Consider the following 18,502-nt stretch of genomic DNA (forward strand, 5'->3'; position numbering starts at 1 on the left):
AGATCTGAGAGCAGCACAAACAAACTCCATCAAAGTGATTTGTGCTGTTGCAGAGCTGTGTGACTGCATTTGTCTTCATTATGGACACATTTCTACAAATGGGACTAAACATGTGACCCTCTGCACATCCGTGGCTCAACAGTGCACCCATTGGCTGGATGCAGCTTGTATTGTGGCTCCTCCCCCTTAGCTTCAGGTCAGTTTAGCTGTGTTTCCTCCAAATCCCAGAATTCCTGAGGAGCAGGAATATGTGTGGCTGGGCTCTAAACACTCAGGGTGAGGACTGAGTGAAGAGCTACAGGACAGAGCCAAAGTTTCAGCACTGCGCTCACAGCTTTGAGACGTCCAACTGGTCCTGATAACATCTCCCCTCTCGTTCCACATACATGAAGACTGCTAGAAGCAGCTATCAGCCACATCAGGCTCACATCATGCTTGGTATTAAACATGCTGCAGTCTGCAGTAAACTCCCTGCCACAAAGCTTTGAGTGCTCTGAAAGGGAATCTCCTCCAAATGCACCTGTAACAAGGTGACCTGCAGAAATAACTGTGTCCACGGGCAGAGTCACTAACACTCTGCACCACAGCTAAACCTGCTTTGGAGCTAAAAAGCTGCTGTCAGGGTTTCCTGCAGAGCTTCACAGGAAATGTGGAGACTGAAAGCTGTGGACAGTTTCTGTGGCTGGATTATTTCATATGTGTTTGTAGGAGTTTCACTTTCAAAGTTTGGAGTAAAGTGTTGAAATAAATCAGGTCTGTGACGCACACTTTACTGCAGATTGTTCTCAATGGAACACAAAAAGCAATCAAAATGTGATTGATCCTGATGTGCTTGTTGCTTCTAGCAGTGTTCATGTGTTTGCACAGAGAGGGGGAGATGTTATCAGAGTGTATAAGTGATCAGATCTGATGCTGAATCATGTTCATGTACAGTCAGCTGATCCTCACAGTTCAGTTTGTAATCATGCAGCTCTCCTCTGATAAATCCTGAGCTGCACCTGAGTGTCAGTCCTCAGGACCTCACACAGTCCCAGCTGTTTGAAACCAATGAATTTACTGCACTGAGGAACTCAAATGAGTCAGTGAGATCATCAACATGGATCTTAAAATCAGCAGCTCAGATCATGTGATCACACATAAGAACCATGGAGCAGGAAACATCTGAGAGTTCAGCTCCAACTCTGATGGAGTCTTAGGAGGGTGGAGATACCTGCACAGATAGGAGCTGTTTCACACTTTAACAAGCAGCACCTCCAAACTACACCCTTCATCCACCTTAATAGGGGAGCATTTGAAGCCAAAGCTCCACCCACCCAGCCACTTTCTCTGGGCTGACTGAAACAATCATATGTGGGGTCAGAGTTCACAGACTAGACAGTCCTCTCCAGATTTCATCCTGTTTCTGTTCAAAACATCAAATCAAGCTGATGGGAAGTTGTAAAATCCTTCAGAATAAAAGCCTGACTATTCAGAGCTGCAACTTTAAGAAGAGCAAAGTGAACCAAGGTGGATGGAGGCAGCAGAGAAACTGTAGGGTGGAGCTGAATGCTTCATCAATGGGATGATGCAGCAGATTTTCTCCACCTTGCACAAACTGTCCTGTTAGTTATCATGACTGGAACATCCAAAATGTCTCCAGAGGCTCCGAGTCCAGCTGAACATGTATTAGTGTTTAGAGTGGAACTGAGATGGTAGGGACTAGGACCTGGGGGACGTCAGTCAGTGACGGAGCGGTCAGCAGGTGTGGGCAGGTGTGGACAGGTGCTTGATGGAGTGTTTCCTGCTGGACTCCATATGATATGTTAGCAGAGAGGATCTAGCTCCTGATTGGTTGAAGTGGAGCCCATCTGCTGCAGAAAGATGCCTCCTGTCCCAGAAAACATTGAAGTTGTCTCTAAAGCCCAGGCTGTGGGAGTCACACACAGAGGAGAGCCAGGTGTGCAGGCCGAGCAGGACCCAAACGCCCCACGGCCACAGGTGGGAGTGGGGCCGGAGATACAAACACTACGGTGGGCTTGTTTCACAGCCTCACAAAGACACACAAAGTCCAGTTTGAGGAAGTGGGAGCGCTGTTTGGAATCCGGTTTGTGCCCATGTGGATAAGGATGGTGTCGGCCTCCGCACGGGATCGTATTCTGCCAGGAAACTTGTCTAAAATGTCCCAGAGCGTCGGGCCGGGAAAAGACAGAGCGTACGCCTCCTTTATTGTGAAATTCCTCACCATGGTAACTGAACACATCAGCTGGTCTGCAGCAGGTTATGTTCAGAGTTTGAGGCTCAAATTGGCTCAAAGTGTCCCATTTTCACTGATGGTTTTCCCGACGACATGCTTCAAGTGTGATCTGGATCCTCTGCTGAAGGAATCTGCTTTCTATCCACAACCTGTTGATCCGTATCTGACTAACAGCAGCGCAGGAAGCCCTGCAGTTATAGAGAAACTGTCTGAGTCGCATTGTTGCTGCAGTTTACCTGCAACTGCTGAAGAAAAAGTCTCAGTGTGTTTGTGTTTGGTCCTAATCTGCTGCCCAGTCTGTTTGACACTGCTGGATTTCCAGCTGATAGATGACAGATTAGAAACTGATCAGTCTATTGATCACACAATATTCCATCAATAGAATTGATTTGACTTTGATTTGTGTAACAAAGTGATTTCCACGTCTCCTTCATGATGTGACAGTGTCAGAGCTGAATGCACTTGTAGAGTATCATGTTTTTATGGCTCACATTTAAAGTGTTCCAGCTCTAATGTACAGCTGTCATATTAGAAATAGAAGCAGCTCTGATTTTAGTGCTCAAAGAAATCTATGAAGTTATGAATTCACACATGAACAGTTTTCTGCAGCGTTCCTCTCGGCCTTATTTGCAGCTCCACTCTTGTTTTTGCTCTAATAATTATTTCTCTCCATGAGCTGTTTCTCTGCCTGAAGGAGGCGCCACTCCATCGCTTCATTTAGTGCAGAACAAGAGTCACATGATGCTGCTCTGTCAACACCAATCACACTTTGTACAGCTCATGTTGTGTTTGTTGTCCTCTCAGTCTCTCAGGTGGAGGTGGAGGAGGGGGCGGAGTCTGTCCAGCTGCCCTTCAGAACCACACAAAACCTGCCTGAAGATGGTGAAGTGGTGTTGAGATGCTATGAACGTGAATACAACAAGATCTACCTGTATATTAACGGCTCTGACCAGCCTCACAAACAGCACCAGGTTTACAGAGACCGAACGAAGATGAATGAAGACCTGCTGAAAACTGGAGACCTCAGTCTGACCCTGAAACACCCCACAGAGAGAGACAGTGGAGAATACAGATGCTAAATGATGAATCGAGCTGTGCTTAGAATGAAGACAGTGCAGCTCAAAGTCAGAGGTTTGTGTGTACATGTTTACACATCTTTGTGAGGACAGAACATTGGCACTATACTTGTGGGGACAAAATGTCAGGTCCAACAAGTTTTAAGTCAAATGTGGTTTTACTGTCAGGGTTACAGTTAGTCTAAATTTTACCTAAGGGTTCAAGTTTACTTTATTTATACCCATAGATAAACTGGCTTTATGGAAATAATTATAACATTTGGCATCCCCTCACAAAACACACACCCACCCATTAAACCCTGACAAACACATTTGATTATTACACAAGCAATAAAAAACAATATAGATCAAGATGAATCAAATAAAACAGTTCTTATTGTGTTTAGTGACGGCAGCAGAGACAAAACTGTTTTCTTTGAACTAGAAACCTTCGTCTAGAGGAAAGAAGCTACAGAGGCCAGGGGAGTCCAACCTGTTGTCTCCTCAGACGCAATTTGACACCTCTGAGTCTCCCTCTTTTTCTTTTCCTTTTGTTACTTGTTCTGTTAAAATCTCTCTGTATAAAATGCGGCATACATGAAGTAAGGTCTTTACCACCATACGAGACGTTAAGTTGTAGCAGCTCCTCACGGGAGTAAACAATCTTCAGCTGACTCACAGCCTCACACGCATCAGGGGAAACAAGCCAGCACAATGTAACACCCGTCCCACGTTCTATTGAGAGGGGCGCTGGGTTCCTGTTGTTACTTTCCTACTGATACTCCCTTTTTAATGCTTATGGTATTAAATATGCAGTAAAACTAAACTATATGGAAACAAACCACACACAAGCAGGTCAATTATAACGTTAACTCCACTTTAGTGAATGCTTAATTAACAACACAAAAGAAAATAAGTAAAATCAATAAAGTTTGTTAAACAATGGTGAGGTATCTACCTCAACAGAAACAAAATAATCAAATAATATTGTGGGCCCACACGCACTCTCACCAAACACACACACACCTCAAGTGCTACAGTCTTTCTGCTAGCAAGCCCCTCGTTGCAGGCCTGAGTCGTGGCTCGGGTGCGTTAGGACCTAAAACAATATGGCCGCTTCACTTGTTGCCAAGCAGTAAAAATAAAAAGCACGTGCAAACAACAGTACTCACACCTCCAGGCAGTTCAAGGGGATAGCGGGGAAACTGGGTCACGGCTACCAGCAGGCCGCGGCAGCAGCACTCACAGTCGTCCTTTCCACGTGCTCCCACGTGAACACATAACTTCAGCACACCAGCAGAAGGGACCTCTCTGACACGCCAGCAAGACGTCCGTCTCCTCCTACTGAATCACACAATCCCGCTAAATGCCAGTTCACATGCCATAACATTCAATCTTAGCATTAGCTTAATAAATAAAACAGAGCAGAACAAGAGCTTAGCAAATATGCTAGGCTACGCTAGCGGCTATGTTAGCAGTTGTCCTAGCAGCTGTGTTAGCAGTTGTGCTAGCGGCTAATCGCGGTTAGCAGTTAGCGCGTTTTACACAATAACATTGGGTACAAGTGTCAGACAAAATTCACATTTACCTCACAGTAGGGTACAACAGTTCTCGACTCCAGTTAACTATCCGTCAACCCGAAAATACGTCTGTCGCCTTCTATGAACGTTCACTCGACGCTGTTCAGCTCTCGTCTCTCTCGCTTCCTGCAGCACACGGCTCTCCACTTACTCCCACCCCTCTACCTGAGACTACTTCAGGGTTCACTGGAGCTGTAGTACATATCAATACCATATCAAAAATAATGACATAAACCTCAAAATACAAATAAAAAGGTTGTGCATTTAACTGACACACATCACATACTTTGCAGGCATTTGTATACATTCTTGAACACATTAAACATTTGCAGCTAACTATCAATTTAATGAACAAATTTAAATAATGAGCTACTTATATAGCCAGGGCTACAACAATAAAAATCCAACAACAATGTTGTGGCCATTTTTTTGAATGTTTATAAAATGCAATTTGTATTAATTTTTGTTTTTTCTTTAAAGTTGTAAGAATATGTTGACCTAGTTTTGTTTATGTAAATTTGTAATTCATTTATTGGAAAAGGTTTTGGAAAGTAATTGGTGTAATGGCTTATGGACCCTCCCATTAATCACGGGATTAAGAGCACCCTGGAAGGGTGTGGTATATACTTTTTGTTTGCCAAATGTCTGGTGGGGACTCGGGAGGGGAGGAAATGATTTTTTGACCACTTTTGAAGTAGTTGAAGCAAATTAAGTTAACATTCGTTTAATTTTAAGTTTTAAGAAGTTATTTGGTTGATTTTTGTTCATAACTTTGCACGAAATAAACGACATATGATTTAAGACAATGGAATCAAAGTGCGTTCAAAAACAAACCTCCCGTTGCCACCCATGGCCTTTTCTTGAACCTTTCTTTTTTGGTGTTTGGAACGTAAAAGGCCTTGACACTTAAGTCAAAAAATCATTTGATTCGCTTGGATATCAACTTGGAATCTGGGAGAAACTTGCAAGATTGGACTTGGAAGATTGCATCTTCGCAGAATGGACTGAAAAAATGACGCAAAGTTCGTGAGTAAATATGAAACTTTGTTTGGATGAGCCGAGATGCTGAGCTGCAACATGAAGCATTTGTATTGAACAATTATCTTTTGGACCGTGTGAAATGACTTTGGTGGTTAAAATGGAGGAACAAGAAAGAGAGCTTTTTAATTTGATTAAAAAACGCAGAGCGAAACTTGGCGTTCTGACAAAAAAACGAAATGACATTAATGCTCTCATTGATGCTGGAGAATCAAAAGCTTCCATAGATGAACACATGAAAACATTTAATGATTATTTGGGAGAGTTTATGGACTTACAGACTTCAATTCAATTCAATTCAATTCAATTTTATTTATATAGCGCCAAATCACAACAAATGTCGCCTCAAGGCGCTTCATAGATACAGAGAAAAACCCAACAATCATATGACCCCCTATGAGCAAGCACTTTGGCGACAGTGGGAAGGAAAAACTCCCTTTTAACAGGAAGAAACCTCCGGCAGAACCAGGCTCAGGGAGGGGCGGCCATCTGCTGCGACCGGTTGGGGTGAGAGAAGGAAGACAGGATAAAGACATGCTGTGGAAGAGAGACAGAGATTAATAACAGATACGATTCAATACAGAGAGGTCTGTTAATACATAGTGAGTGAGAAAGGTGACTGGAAAGGAAAAACTCAATGCATCATGGGAATCCCCCGGCAGTCTGTACCTATTGCAGCATAACTAAGGGAGGATTCAGGGTCACCTGGTCCAGCCCTAACTATATGCTTTAGCAAAAAGGAAAGTTTTAAGCCTAATCTTAAAAGTAGAGATAGTGTCTGTCTCCCGAATCCAAACTGGAAGCTGGTTCCACAGAAGAGGGGCCTGAAAACTGAAGGCTCTCCCTCCCATTCTACTTTTAAATACTCTAGGAACAACAAGTAGGCCTGCAGAGCGAGAGCGAAGTGCTCTAATAGGGTGATATGGTACTACAAGGTCATTAAGATAAGATGGGGCCTGATTATTTAAGACCTTGTATGTGAGGAGCAGGATTTTGAATTCAATTCTGGATTTAACAGGAAGCCAATGAAGGGAAGCCAAAACAGGAGAAATATGCTCTCTCTTTCTAGTCCCTGTCAGTACTCTTGCTGCAGCATTTTGGATTAACTGAAGGCTTTTCAGTGAGTTTTTTGGACATCCTGATAATAATGAATTGCAGTAGTCCAGCCTGGAAGTAATAAATGCATGAACTAGTTTTTCAGCGTCACTCTGAGACAGGATATTTCTAATTTTAGAGATGTTGCGCAAATGGAAGAACGCAGTCTTACATATTTGTTTAATATGTGCGTTGAAGGACATATCCTGGTCAAAAATGACTCCAAGGTTCCTCACAGTGTTACTGGAGGCCAAGGTAATGCCATCCAGAGTAAGAATCTGGTTAGATACCAAATTTCTAAGCTTTTCAGCGCCGAGTACAATGACCTCAGTTTTATCTGAGTTGAGAAGCAGAAAGTTAGTGGCCATCCATGTCTTTATGTCTTTAAGACATTCCTGCAGTTTAACTAATTGGTGTGTGTTATCTGGCTTCATGGACAGATAGAGCTGGGTGTCATCTGCATAGCAGTGAAAATGTATGCTATGTCTTCTAATGATGCTGCCTAGGGGAAGCATGTATAATGTAAACAGAATTGGTCCTAGCACTGAACCCTGTGGAACTCCATAATTAACCTCAGTGTGTGAAGAGGACTCTCCATTTACATGCACAAATTGGAGTCTATTAGATAGATATGATACAAACCACTGCAGTGCAATACCTGTAATACCTACAGCATGTTCTAATCGCTCTAATAGGATATTATGGTCAACAGTATCGAATGCTGCACTAAGGTCAAGAAGGACAAGCACAGAGATGAGTCCACTGTCAGAGGCCATAAGAAGATCATTTGTAACCTTCACTAAAGCTGTTTCTGTGCTGTGATGAGCTCTGAAACCTGACTGAAACTCTTCAAATAAACCATTCCTCTGCAGATGATCTGTTAGCTGTTTGACAACTACTCTTTCAAGGATTTTTGATATGAAAGGAAGGTTGGAGATTGGCCTATAATTAGCTAAGACTGCTGGGTCTAGAGATGGCTTTTTGAGTAAAGGTTTAACTGCAGCCACCTTGAAGGCCTGTGGTACATAGCCGATTATTAGAGATAGGTTGATCATATATAAGATCGAAGAATTAATCAATGGCAGAACTTCTTTGAGCAGTTTTGTAGGAATGGGGTCTAAAAGACACGTTGATGGTTTGGAGGAAGTAATTATTGACGTTAACTCAGAAAGATCGATTGGAAAAAAAGAGTCTAACTTAACATCAACGGAACTACAAGTAGCTGTAGATAATATTACATCTGTGGGATGATTATTGGTAATTTTTTCTCTAATGATAAAAATTTTATTTGTAAAGAAGTTCATGAAGTCATCACTAGTTAACGTTAAAGGGATGGTTGGCTCAAAAGAGCTCTGGTTTTTTGTCAGCCTGGCTACAGTGCTGAAGAGAAACCTGGGGTTGTTCTTATTTTCTTCAATCAGTGACGAATAGTAAGCTGTTCTGGCTTTGCGGAGGGCTTTCTTATAAAGCAACAAACTATTTCTCCAGGCTAAATGATGATCCTCTAAATTTGTGACACGCCATTTCCTCTCCAGATTACGAGTCATCTGCTTTAGGGTACGTGTTTGAGAATTATACCACGGGGTCATGTACTTCTGATTAGAGACCTTAGTTTTCACTGGAGCTACAGTATCCAGAGTCGTACGTAGTGAGGAGGTGAAATTATTAACAAGATAATCGACCTCTGTTGGGGTAGCGTTCAGATAGCTGCTCTGCTCTGTGTTGGTACAGGGCATTGACGATGATAACAGTGGCTGGATTATATTCTTAAACTTAGTTACAGCGCTTTCAGAAAGACATCTACTTTGATAAAGTCCACTCTCCACTGCTGCGTGATCAATTATTGTAAATGTAAATGTTATCAAGAAATGATCAGACAGGAGAGGGTTTTCAGGAAACACTGTTAAATGTTCAGTTTCTATGCCATATGTTAAAACAAGATCTAGAGTGTGATTAAAGTGGTGGGTGGGTTCTTTTACATTTTGAGAGAAACCAATTGAGTCTAACAACAGATTAAATGCCATGTTGAGGCTGTCATTTTTAGCATCTACATGGATGTTAAAATCACCCACAATAATTATTTTATCTGAGCTCAGAACTAAATCAGATATAAAGTCTGAGAAATCAGACAGAAACTCTGTGTAAGGCCCAGGTGGACGATAGATGATAACAAGTAAGACTGGTTTCTGAGTTTCACAGCTGGGGTGGATAATGTTAAGCATCAGGCTTTCAAATGAATTAAAAGTCTGTCTTGGTCTTTCATTAATTAATAGACTGGTGTGAAAAATTGCTGCCACACCGCCCCCTCGACCTGTGCTTCGAGATCTCTGGTAGTTAGAATGACTCGGGGGTGTTGATTCATTTAAGCTAACATAATCATCCTGCTGCAACCAGGTTTCTGTAAGGCAGAGTAAATCAATTTGTTGATCATTTATTAAGTCATGTACTAACAGAGACTTGGAAGAGAGAGACCTAATATTTAATAATCCACATTTCACTGTTTTACTCTTTGGTTCAGATGTGGATACTGTATTGTTCTTTCTTTGTAAATGTTTAAGTTGTTTGTTGCTGGTTTTTAGTTTGTTTTTTGTCTTTTTGGAAGCAGACACAGTCTCTATGGAGATGGGTTTTTGGGGGGGTAGCAGGAGGAGAGAAGCTGCAGAGAGGCGTGTAAGACTGCAACTCTGCTTCCTGGTCCCAACTCTGGATAGTCATATTTTGAGGGGTTTAATAAATTTGTCCATATTTCTAGAAATGAGAGCTGCTCCATCCAAAGTGGGATGGATGCCGTCTCTCCTAACAAGACCAGGTTTCCTCCAGAAAGTTTGCCAATTATCTATGAAGCCCACATCGTTTCTGGGACACCACTCAGACAGCCAGCAATTTAAGGAGAACATGCGGCTAAACATGTCACTCCTGGTCTGATTGGGGAGGGGACCAGAGAAAACTACAGAGTCCGACATTGTTTTGGCAAAGTTGCACACCGATTCAATATTGATTTTAGTGACCTCCGATTGGCGTAACCGGGTGTCATTACTGCCGACGTGAATTATGATTTTATTGAATTTACGTTTACCCTTAGCCAGCAGTTTTAAATTTCCTTCAATGTCGCCTGCTCTGGCCCCTGGAAGACAATTGACTATGGTTGCCGGTGTCTCTAGCTTCACATGTCTGAGAACAGAATCACCAATTACCAGAGTTTGACCCCCAGCGGGTGTGTCACCGAGTGGGGAAAAACGGTTAGACACATGAACGGGTTGGTGGTGTACCTGGGGCTTCTGTTTAGGACTACGCTTCCTCCTCACCGTTATCCAGCCTTTCCCCAGCTGCTTGGGGTCTGCCGGGGAACAGCTAGCGGGGCCTACGCTATCTTCGGCTGCACCAGCTACAGGGGCCTGGCTAGCTAAGGGTGAGTGCAAGGTGCGAAGCCGAGTCTCCAGATCAGTAATCCTGGCCTCCAGAGCTGCAAATATGCTACATTTATTACAGATATCATTACCGCTAAAGGAGGCCGAGGAGTAACTAAACATCTGACACAATGAGCAGGAAAGTGCAGAAGGGACAGGTGAAGTAGCCATGGTGCTAACGGGTCGGCTACGAGCTAAGCTAGCGAAACAGTACAGAGACAGTGAGTGAATACTTTGGCTATAAATTAGGAAGTGAGTACACAGAAAGTGTGCTTCGGATGAAGCACGTGAAGATTATACTGTGAAAAAAAAGAATATATTTAGAGGTTGTTAATTAAACTGCTAAGCAAATAAGCTACTCAGAAACACCACTGTGTTTGAGCAGGAACAGGAAGTGATACTATACCACAGAGCGAGCGAACACCAAGTGACAGCGCCACCGACAGGAAGGGAGGGATCTCAAGTCAACTTCAGTTCAAAAATTGCTGAACGATGATGAAAAGGAAACAGATCACAGCGATTGGTATGAACCTAAGCTGATCGGTTTTAAAGACTTTCTGCATGAAATCGATACTTGGATAAATGCTGACCCTGATCCACAAAAGGATGAAGTTGCAGCCTCTAATGTTGAATCAAAGGTAGCATCTCATGACAGTGACATTGCGCCGCATGATAGTGTCTCACAAGTAGCGCAAGAAACGAGCAACATGATTTCTGAACGAGTTGCTAAACCTGTCAGCAAGGGCTCTAGTAAAGCGCCCAGTAATGTTACTGTAGCCTTAAGTTTAAGGAGTAAAAGCTCACGTGCAGCTTCAATGGCGCTGATGGAAGCTGAGTTGGAAAGAGCCGCTTTGAAAGCGGAGGCGGACGCACTGCAAGAAAAACATGCGCTCGAACTGGAAGAAGTTCAATTAAAAGCAAGAAAAGAAGCATTGGCTCTAAGGACTAAGTTGGTTATGGCAGATGCAAAAATGCAAATTTTCACCTCTGCTCAGGACCAGCGGAGCCTTGATTCCAGGGCTGAGGTTGAATCAGAAGCTCCTTCTGGAACATCTACTGAGTTCATACCTGCTGCTACCGCTCAAAAGGCTCCAAGAACAAAGAAAGCCCCTTTAGTTCATTCACCTTTGCCAATGCCTCTAGAGACACATGCACCTGCTAAGGTTAAACCAGAAGGGGAAAGCCCAAGGCCAATCTCTTCTCAGGTTGATGTCCGCAGCAGTGCCCTAACAGAGATCATGAGAAAGCAAAATGAGATTACTGAGATGCTTGTAAAACAACAGAGGTTGTCACTGCTTCCAGCAATAGAAATTCCTGTTTTTGGTGGTGATCCTTTGCATTTTAGATCCTTTCTTAAGGCGTTTGAGCAAGGAATAGAAACTAAGACTGATAACATGCAGGATAGGCTTTATTATTTAGAACAGTTTACCACAGGACAGCCCAAAGTTTTAGTGAGAAGTTGCATGCACATGAGTCCACAGACAGCTTATGTTGAGGCAAAAAAACAGCTTGAGTGGAATTTTGGTGATAGAGCAAAGATAACATCTGCATTTATAGACAAGGCTCTTAACTGGTCAGTTTTAAAGTCTGATGATGCTTCAGCATTACGAGCTTACACATTCTTTCTAAGAAGCTGCTTCAACACAATGGATAAAGCTGGGTTTCTTGATGAGCTGGAAAATTCAACCAATATGAGGATTCTTGTTTCGAAGTTGCCTTTTAGACTTCGCGATAAATGGCGAATAATAGTTGTTGATATAACAGAAAAGTGCAATCGCAGAGCAAGATTTAAAGATCTTCTTGATTTTCTTGAAAAGCAAACAAGAGCTGCATTAGATCCTGTTTTTGGAGAGAGTCAAAACACAAAAGAAAAGATGGCTTCAAAACCATCAAAGGCACCGTTTAAAACCAAAAGCAGTAGCTTTGCTACTTCTGTTGCTGTAGTTTCAGAACAGAACAATGACAAACACAAACTAGAACGTATTCAAATAAGCCATGAAGATAAAGGTTTGGATCAAACTCGGTGCTTGTTTTGTGACCAAAATCATTTTTTGGATGTATGTGACTCATTCAAACTAAAAGCCAACAAAGAAAAGGTGACATTCCTTAAGAGTAAAGGTTTATGCTTTGGTTGCTTACAGAGAGGCCACATGAGTAAAGCTTGTCCACATCGTTTGACGTGCCACACCTGTAATAAAAATCACCCTACTGTTCTCCACATACACTCAAAAGAACGGCAGTGGCAAGCAGCTAAAGCTGTCTGTAAAGAATCAACAGTCTCAAATGCTCTTGTTTCTTTGAACTTTGGTAGTCATACTGGGGCCGGGACTAATGAATGTGCCTTGTCAGTTGTTCCAGTAAAAGTGAAGTTGGAAAATGGGACGAAGGTTGTTGAGACATATGCCTTTCTTGATCCCGGCAGCTCTGCAACTTTTTGCACCGAGGCGTTGATGATGCAGTTAAATGCATCTGGAAAGAAAGTGGAAATCATGTTAAAGACTATGGGTCAGGAAAGGCCAGTAAGTAGCTATAAACTTTTTGGTATGGAAGTAGCTGCTTTAAAACAGAATGAGTATGTGAGGTTGCCTGACGTGTACACTCAAAAGGCTATTCCTGTCACTAAAGAAAATATCCCTAAAGAACAAGACTTAAGGAAATGGCCTTACTTAAAAGATGTTGAGTTGACACCGATAAATGCTGGCATTGGGCTGCTTATTGGTGTGAATTCTCCCAAAGCGCTGGAACCTTGGAGAATCATTAACAGTGAGGGTAGTGGACCCTATGCTGTGCTAACTCGTCTTGGTTGGGTTGTCAATGGGCCACTCAATCAGGGTAGTCAAAAGGATGAGCATGATGCTAGTTTTGTCCAGGTAAACCGCATTTCTATAAGTAGTTTAGAAGAAATGCTGGTTAAACAGTATAATCAAGATTTTGTGGAGAACCAGTGTAATGAGCGTGCAGAAATGTCTGTAGAAGACAAACAGTTCATGAACATAATGTCAGAGTCAGCTGTGCTTAAAGATGGTCATTATTACTTGAAATTACCTTTTCGTAAACCTGAAGTAAGAATGCCAAACAACAAGCAGGTGGCTCAGCAGAGGGCGCAATATCTGCTAAAACGGTTTCAGAAGGATCAGTTATTCTTTGAAGAATACAAAGAATTCATGCACAATGTTAGTATGGAGGGACATTCAGAAATTATACCACAAGAACAGTTGAAGCATGAGGAAGGAAAGGTGTGGTATATACCTCATCATGGGGTCTACCACCCCCGCAAGAAAACACTGCGTGTTGTGTATGACTGTGCTTCAACATTTGCTGGAGCATCACTGAACAAAGAGCTATTGCAAGGCCCAGATCTGGCTAGCACTTTATTAGGTGTACTGATTCGCTTTCGGCAGGGTCCAATAGCGCTTATGACAGACATTAAAGGGATGTTTCATCAGGTCAGAGTAGCTGAGGAACACGTAAACTTTTTACGTTTTCTCTGGTGGCCCGATGGTGACATCACAAAACAGCTGGTGGAACATCCTGAAAGTAAAAGAAAGACTTAGACTTAAACTGCAAACAACGTTGGACACGCACTGTGAAAAGCAAATATGTGCTAAAGATGATGGGAACACTCTGCTCAAAGCTGATGATTTGTCCATGGCTGAGGAGGCTATAGTGAGTTTTGTGCAGAGAAAACATTATGCTGATGAAATGACTGCCCTAAACTCCGGCACTGTAAGGAAGTCAAGTCATCTGTATAAGCTTGATCCTTTAGTTACTAATGGTGTCCTGAGAGTGGGTGGAAGACTGAGCAAAGCAGATTTACCTGAGGAAACAAAACATCGTGCAATTTTGCCAAAAGAAAGCCACGTTTCAAAGCTTATTCTTCAACATATTCATGAAAAGGTTGGTCACAGAGGAAGAAATCACATGCTTTCAACCCTGCGCCGTCAATACTGGATCCCTCATGCTAATTCAGCAGCTAGAAAAATAATCAAAGACTGTATAGTGTGTCAAAGACAACGGCAAAAGCCAGGTGAGCAGAAAATGTCTGATCTTCCTATTGACAGAATCTCAGCTGATCTTCCACCATTTACTTATGTTGGTGTTGATTATTTTGGACCAATAGAAGTAAAGAGAGGCAGGAGTCTTGTTAAGAGGTATGGAGTTCTTTTCACATGCCTAACCTGTCGTGCAGTTCACCTGGAGGTGGCACATTCTCTTGATACAGGTTCCTGCATTAATGCCATCAGGAGATTCATCTGCCGCAGAGGACAAGTCAAGGAAATGCTGTCAGACAATGGAACCAACTTTGTCAGCTCAAATCGTGAGTTAAAACAAGCTATGTTAGAGCTAAACCAAAGTAAAATCCAAAAAGGTTTAGCACAGGATGGCATAAAGTGGACCTTTAACCCGCCTTATGGGGCCCATCATGGTGGAGTATGGGAGCGCCTGGTGCAAGAAACAAAGAGAATATTATGCTCTATCACAAACCAGCAAGTACTAGATGATGAAACCTTACATACAGTTTTGTGTGAAGTGGAGGCTGTACTGAATGACTGCCCAATCACACCTTCTTCTGATGATCCCAATGATGTAGAAGCTCTTACTCCAAATCACTTACTCCAGTTAAAAGGCAAACCTGTGCTACCACCAGGTTTATTCAAAAAAGAGGATCTGTATCTGCGAAGACGATGGAAACAAGCCCAGTATATTGTGGATCTATTCTGGAAAAGGTGGGTGAAAGAATACCTTCCTATGTTGCAGGAACGACAGAAATGGAACAAGATTCGTAGGAACTTTTGCATTGGTGATGTTGTGCTTATTGTTGATGGAGCTGCACCAAGAAATTCTTGGCCCGTTGGCCGCATCACTGAAACCATGGCCGATGCACACGGAGTTGTTCGCCGTGTTCGAGTTAAGACACGAACAAATGAGCTGGAGAGGCCAATCAACAAAATATGTCTCCTGGTGGAGGCCATCTAGAGGAAACAATGAATGTTTGCCTCCAACTGAGCCAAGTTCTGGAACCTCTGGCTCTAGGTTCACACTGACACTCACTTTGCTCTACACTCCATTATGCAACATACACCTTTTTTCAATACACACAAAGCAAACACATGAACAACAAAGACTTGAAATCATAGAACAATGACTTTTTTTGTTTTTGTTTGTTTTTATGAAGACATGGACTACTGAAGAAAATTATCGGTATTGCACTTTGTGATGGCCACTCAGACAGATATAATTCATGTTACACAGGAATTAGGGGCCGGAATGTTGTGGCCATTTTTGTTGAATGTTTATAAAATGCAATTTGTATTAATTTTTGTTTTTTCTTTAAAGTTGTAAGAATATGTTGACCTAGTTTTGTTTATGTAAATTTGTAATTCATTTATTGGAAAAGGTTTTGGAAAGTAATTGGTGTAATGGCTTATGGACCCTCCCATTAATCACGGGATTAAGAGCACCCTGGAAGGGTGTGGTATATACTTTTTGTTTGCCAAATGTCTGGTGGGGACTCGGGAGGGGAGGAAATGATTTTTTGACCACTTTTGAAGTAGTTGAAGCAAATTAAGTTAACATTCGTTTAATTTTAAGTTTTAAGAAGTTATTTGGTTGATTTTTGTTCATAACTTTGCACGAAATAAACGACATATGATTTAAGACAATGGAATCAAAGTGCGTTCAAAAACAAACCTCCCGTTGCCACCCACGGCCTTTTCTTGAACCTTTCTTTTTTGGTGTTTGGAACGTAAAAGGCCTTGACAACAATAAATAAAAAAGAATCCATGTCTCACTGTTAGTGGAGCAATTATCACCTTGAAAACCCGTCACTTGTGTGTGTGTGTGTGTGTGTGTGTGTGTGTGTGTGTCTGACTGTGTTGTGTCTCCTCTGCAGGGAGAGTTCAGGTCCAGGATCAAACAGGGGACATCAGGAACAGAAGCAGCTCCATTGATCCGACTCCTCTGATGGCTGATCGATCAGTTTGATCTGTGTGTTCTTTGATTATTGATCAGTGATGTCAGAGTGGAGTCAGTGTGATGTTGTTGTTGTGTGTTTGAGACTTTTAGTGTCCATGAAGGTCTCTGCTGCCGTAGATTCTCTGAACTGTGACAGAGGTCTCACTCTGGAGGAAACTCTCAGCACTTTCCAGCAGCTCCTCCATCATGGAGGACGTTCCCTCACTGTAACAGGTGGAGGAGAGAGGAGAGGAAGCACAGGTGGATCCTCTGAGGAAGAGGAGCGTTCCTACAAACCACATGATCACATGACCAGAGGACAAGCATGTGCAGAAACACATTAAAGTCAGCCTGTAAACACGTTTGTGGAAATTCTAGTCGTGTTTTTCTGTCACATTCAAATTAAAGCAGAGAAAGCAGAACAAATGCTGAAGCTGTCTGTGTGAAATAAAGGAGTTACAGTACTCACACACACACACCTACACACACACACACACATCTGTCCAGCAGCTGTCTGAGCTGCAGTCTGTATTGTGTGTGTAATATCTTCATATGTTTCTAACATTACAGTTTTATCTTCAGGTGTAAAATCAGCTGCTCTGCTGTCTTATCCCCTGATCCTGTGTGATTGATTCGATCCTGCAAACGCCACAAATTTCATTTCAGCTTTTATTTGAAAGCCAGCGAGTAAAAGGATCAGCGATAGTTTTCAGAGCGATGCCAAAGCTTGGGTTCCTCTCCTACAGCAGCTTTTCTTTCTTTTCTCTCCCTGTGAAATACAGCAGCTGGACCTTTAGCTGCAACACACTGTGAGACAAACTGCACACAAACAGTTTGTGTGTTTGCTGATGTTTGTTGAGCTGATAGAAACGCTGCATTTGAAATTAGCTGACACTTCAAAAACGTTCGTCCCTTTATGCTCGCTGCTCTTCAGCAGGGCTAGCTAGATGCTAAAGTAGCGCTAACACAACTTCCAGACACCTGCAGGCGTTCAGGTGTTGTCCCAAAAACATATCAAATAAAAACATGGCCCACTTTAAGCCCTGACTGTGACTCACAGTTTGACTCTTTGGTCTCTTTTTATGTGATTAATAAATGAACAGGATTTCCTTTCATGTGTTTCTGTTTAGGCTCAAATCGCTTTGATGTTTGAAGCTCGCACTGATGAAATAATAACTCCCCTCAAATGTGTTAAACCTAAAGTAACCAGCCTGTTTGAACATGTAAGGAGTAGAAAGTACAGATGCCTGAAAATCCTACTTAAGTACAGTAACAGAGTATTTGTACTTAGTTACTTCCCACCTCTGGCCCTACTGTTTTATCCCATATGACTAAAGGCAGGTAGGGGCTGGCTGGATTCAGCAGAGCAAACATCTAATGTAGTCGTGGGCTCACAAGTCTCTCTGGATGCTGTCATGGTGTAGTTGCCATGGTGACACAAGGTTTGGCCCTGACCAAAGCGCTCGGCACAGACATGGTAGATTTGGCCGTCACTAAATGATGGAGGCGGGGAAGCGAGACTCAGACGGGTCAGGTATCCTGGTGTTACTGAGGAGAACTCTGCTCTCTCTTTCTAGTCCCTGTTATTTACTCACACTGTCCCATTTAAAGCAGCTGAATCCTCTGTGATGCTGTTCACACAAATATGGTTGGATCACGCTGAGACTGAAGGGACTCTGACTGTCAGCTCACTCTTGAACACACTGAGTTTCTGGGAGTCTGGCAGATATGAGACCCTCTTCAGGAACTGAGTCAAAGAAGAAAAAGTGGATTTTTTCATTTGATCGTCATTTTTCACTGGACGTGGGTAAAACTCCTGGATATCAAAGACATTCTGAGGATCACTGAAGTTAAACGGCTGAAAGTTTAAAGAGAATTGTAAAATGATAAGATAACGATTGACTAATAAGATTATCTGACAGGTCCTTAAAGTGGCCCCTAGGTGGAGCTCAGCAGGACGACAGGTGGCTGTGAGCTCATTTTAAAATAATCATAGAATAAACAGAAACATTAGCAGATGACGTTTGAAGGCTTTACATGTGTTGGATATGAATGTTTGGAGCCCAGATCATCATTTGTCTTGTTTCAGTGTGAATGTTTTTCTCCATGTTGGCCTGAGGGTGGAGCTGTTTAGCCTGT

General features: G+C 42.4%; 1 protein-coding gene across 3 annotated transcripts in view; it reads left to right on the plus strand.

The window, feature by feature from the left end:
- The window catches only part of LOC146521086 (butyrophilin-like protein 2), an 83,243-nt gene that overhangs the window by 33,158 nt on the left and 31,583 nt on the right, over positions 1-18,502 (plus strand). Inside the window, exons 4-5 of one of the 3 annotated variants that reach the window (XR_014873142.1) lie at positions 3,038-3,364; positions 16,302-16,735. The exons of 1 other annotated variant lie outside the window; for it this stretch is intronic. Coding sequence is in view for 1 of the 2 variants with exons in the window: in XM_085154477.1 (XP_085010603.1) it covers positions 3,038-3,312 (275 nt within the window). In the remaining variant the exon portion in view is untranslated. Of the gene's footprint in view, positions 1-3,037; positions 3,657-16,301; positions 16,736-18,502 lie in introns of those variants that run through there. One more of the 3 variants, XM_085154477.1, reaches the window with a different exon arrangement.

Source organism: Neolamprologus multifasciatus, chromosome 3 (assembly GCF_963576455.1).
Source record: "Neolamprologus multifasciatus chromosome 3, fNeoMul1.2, whole genome shotgun sequence".
Taxonomy (NCBI): domain Eukaryota; kingdom Metazoa; phylum Chordata; class Actinopteri; order Cichliformes; family Cichlidae; genus Neolamprologus; species Neolamprologus multifasciatus.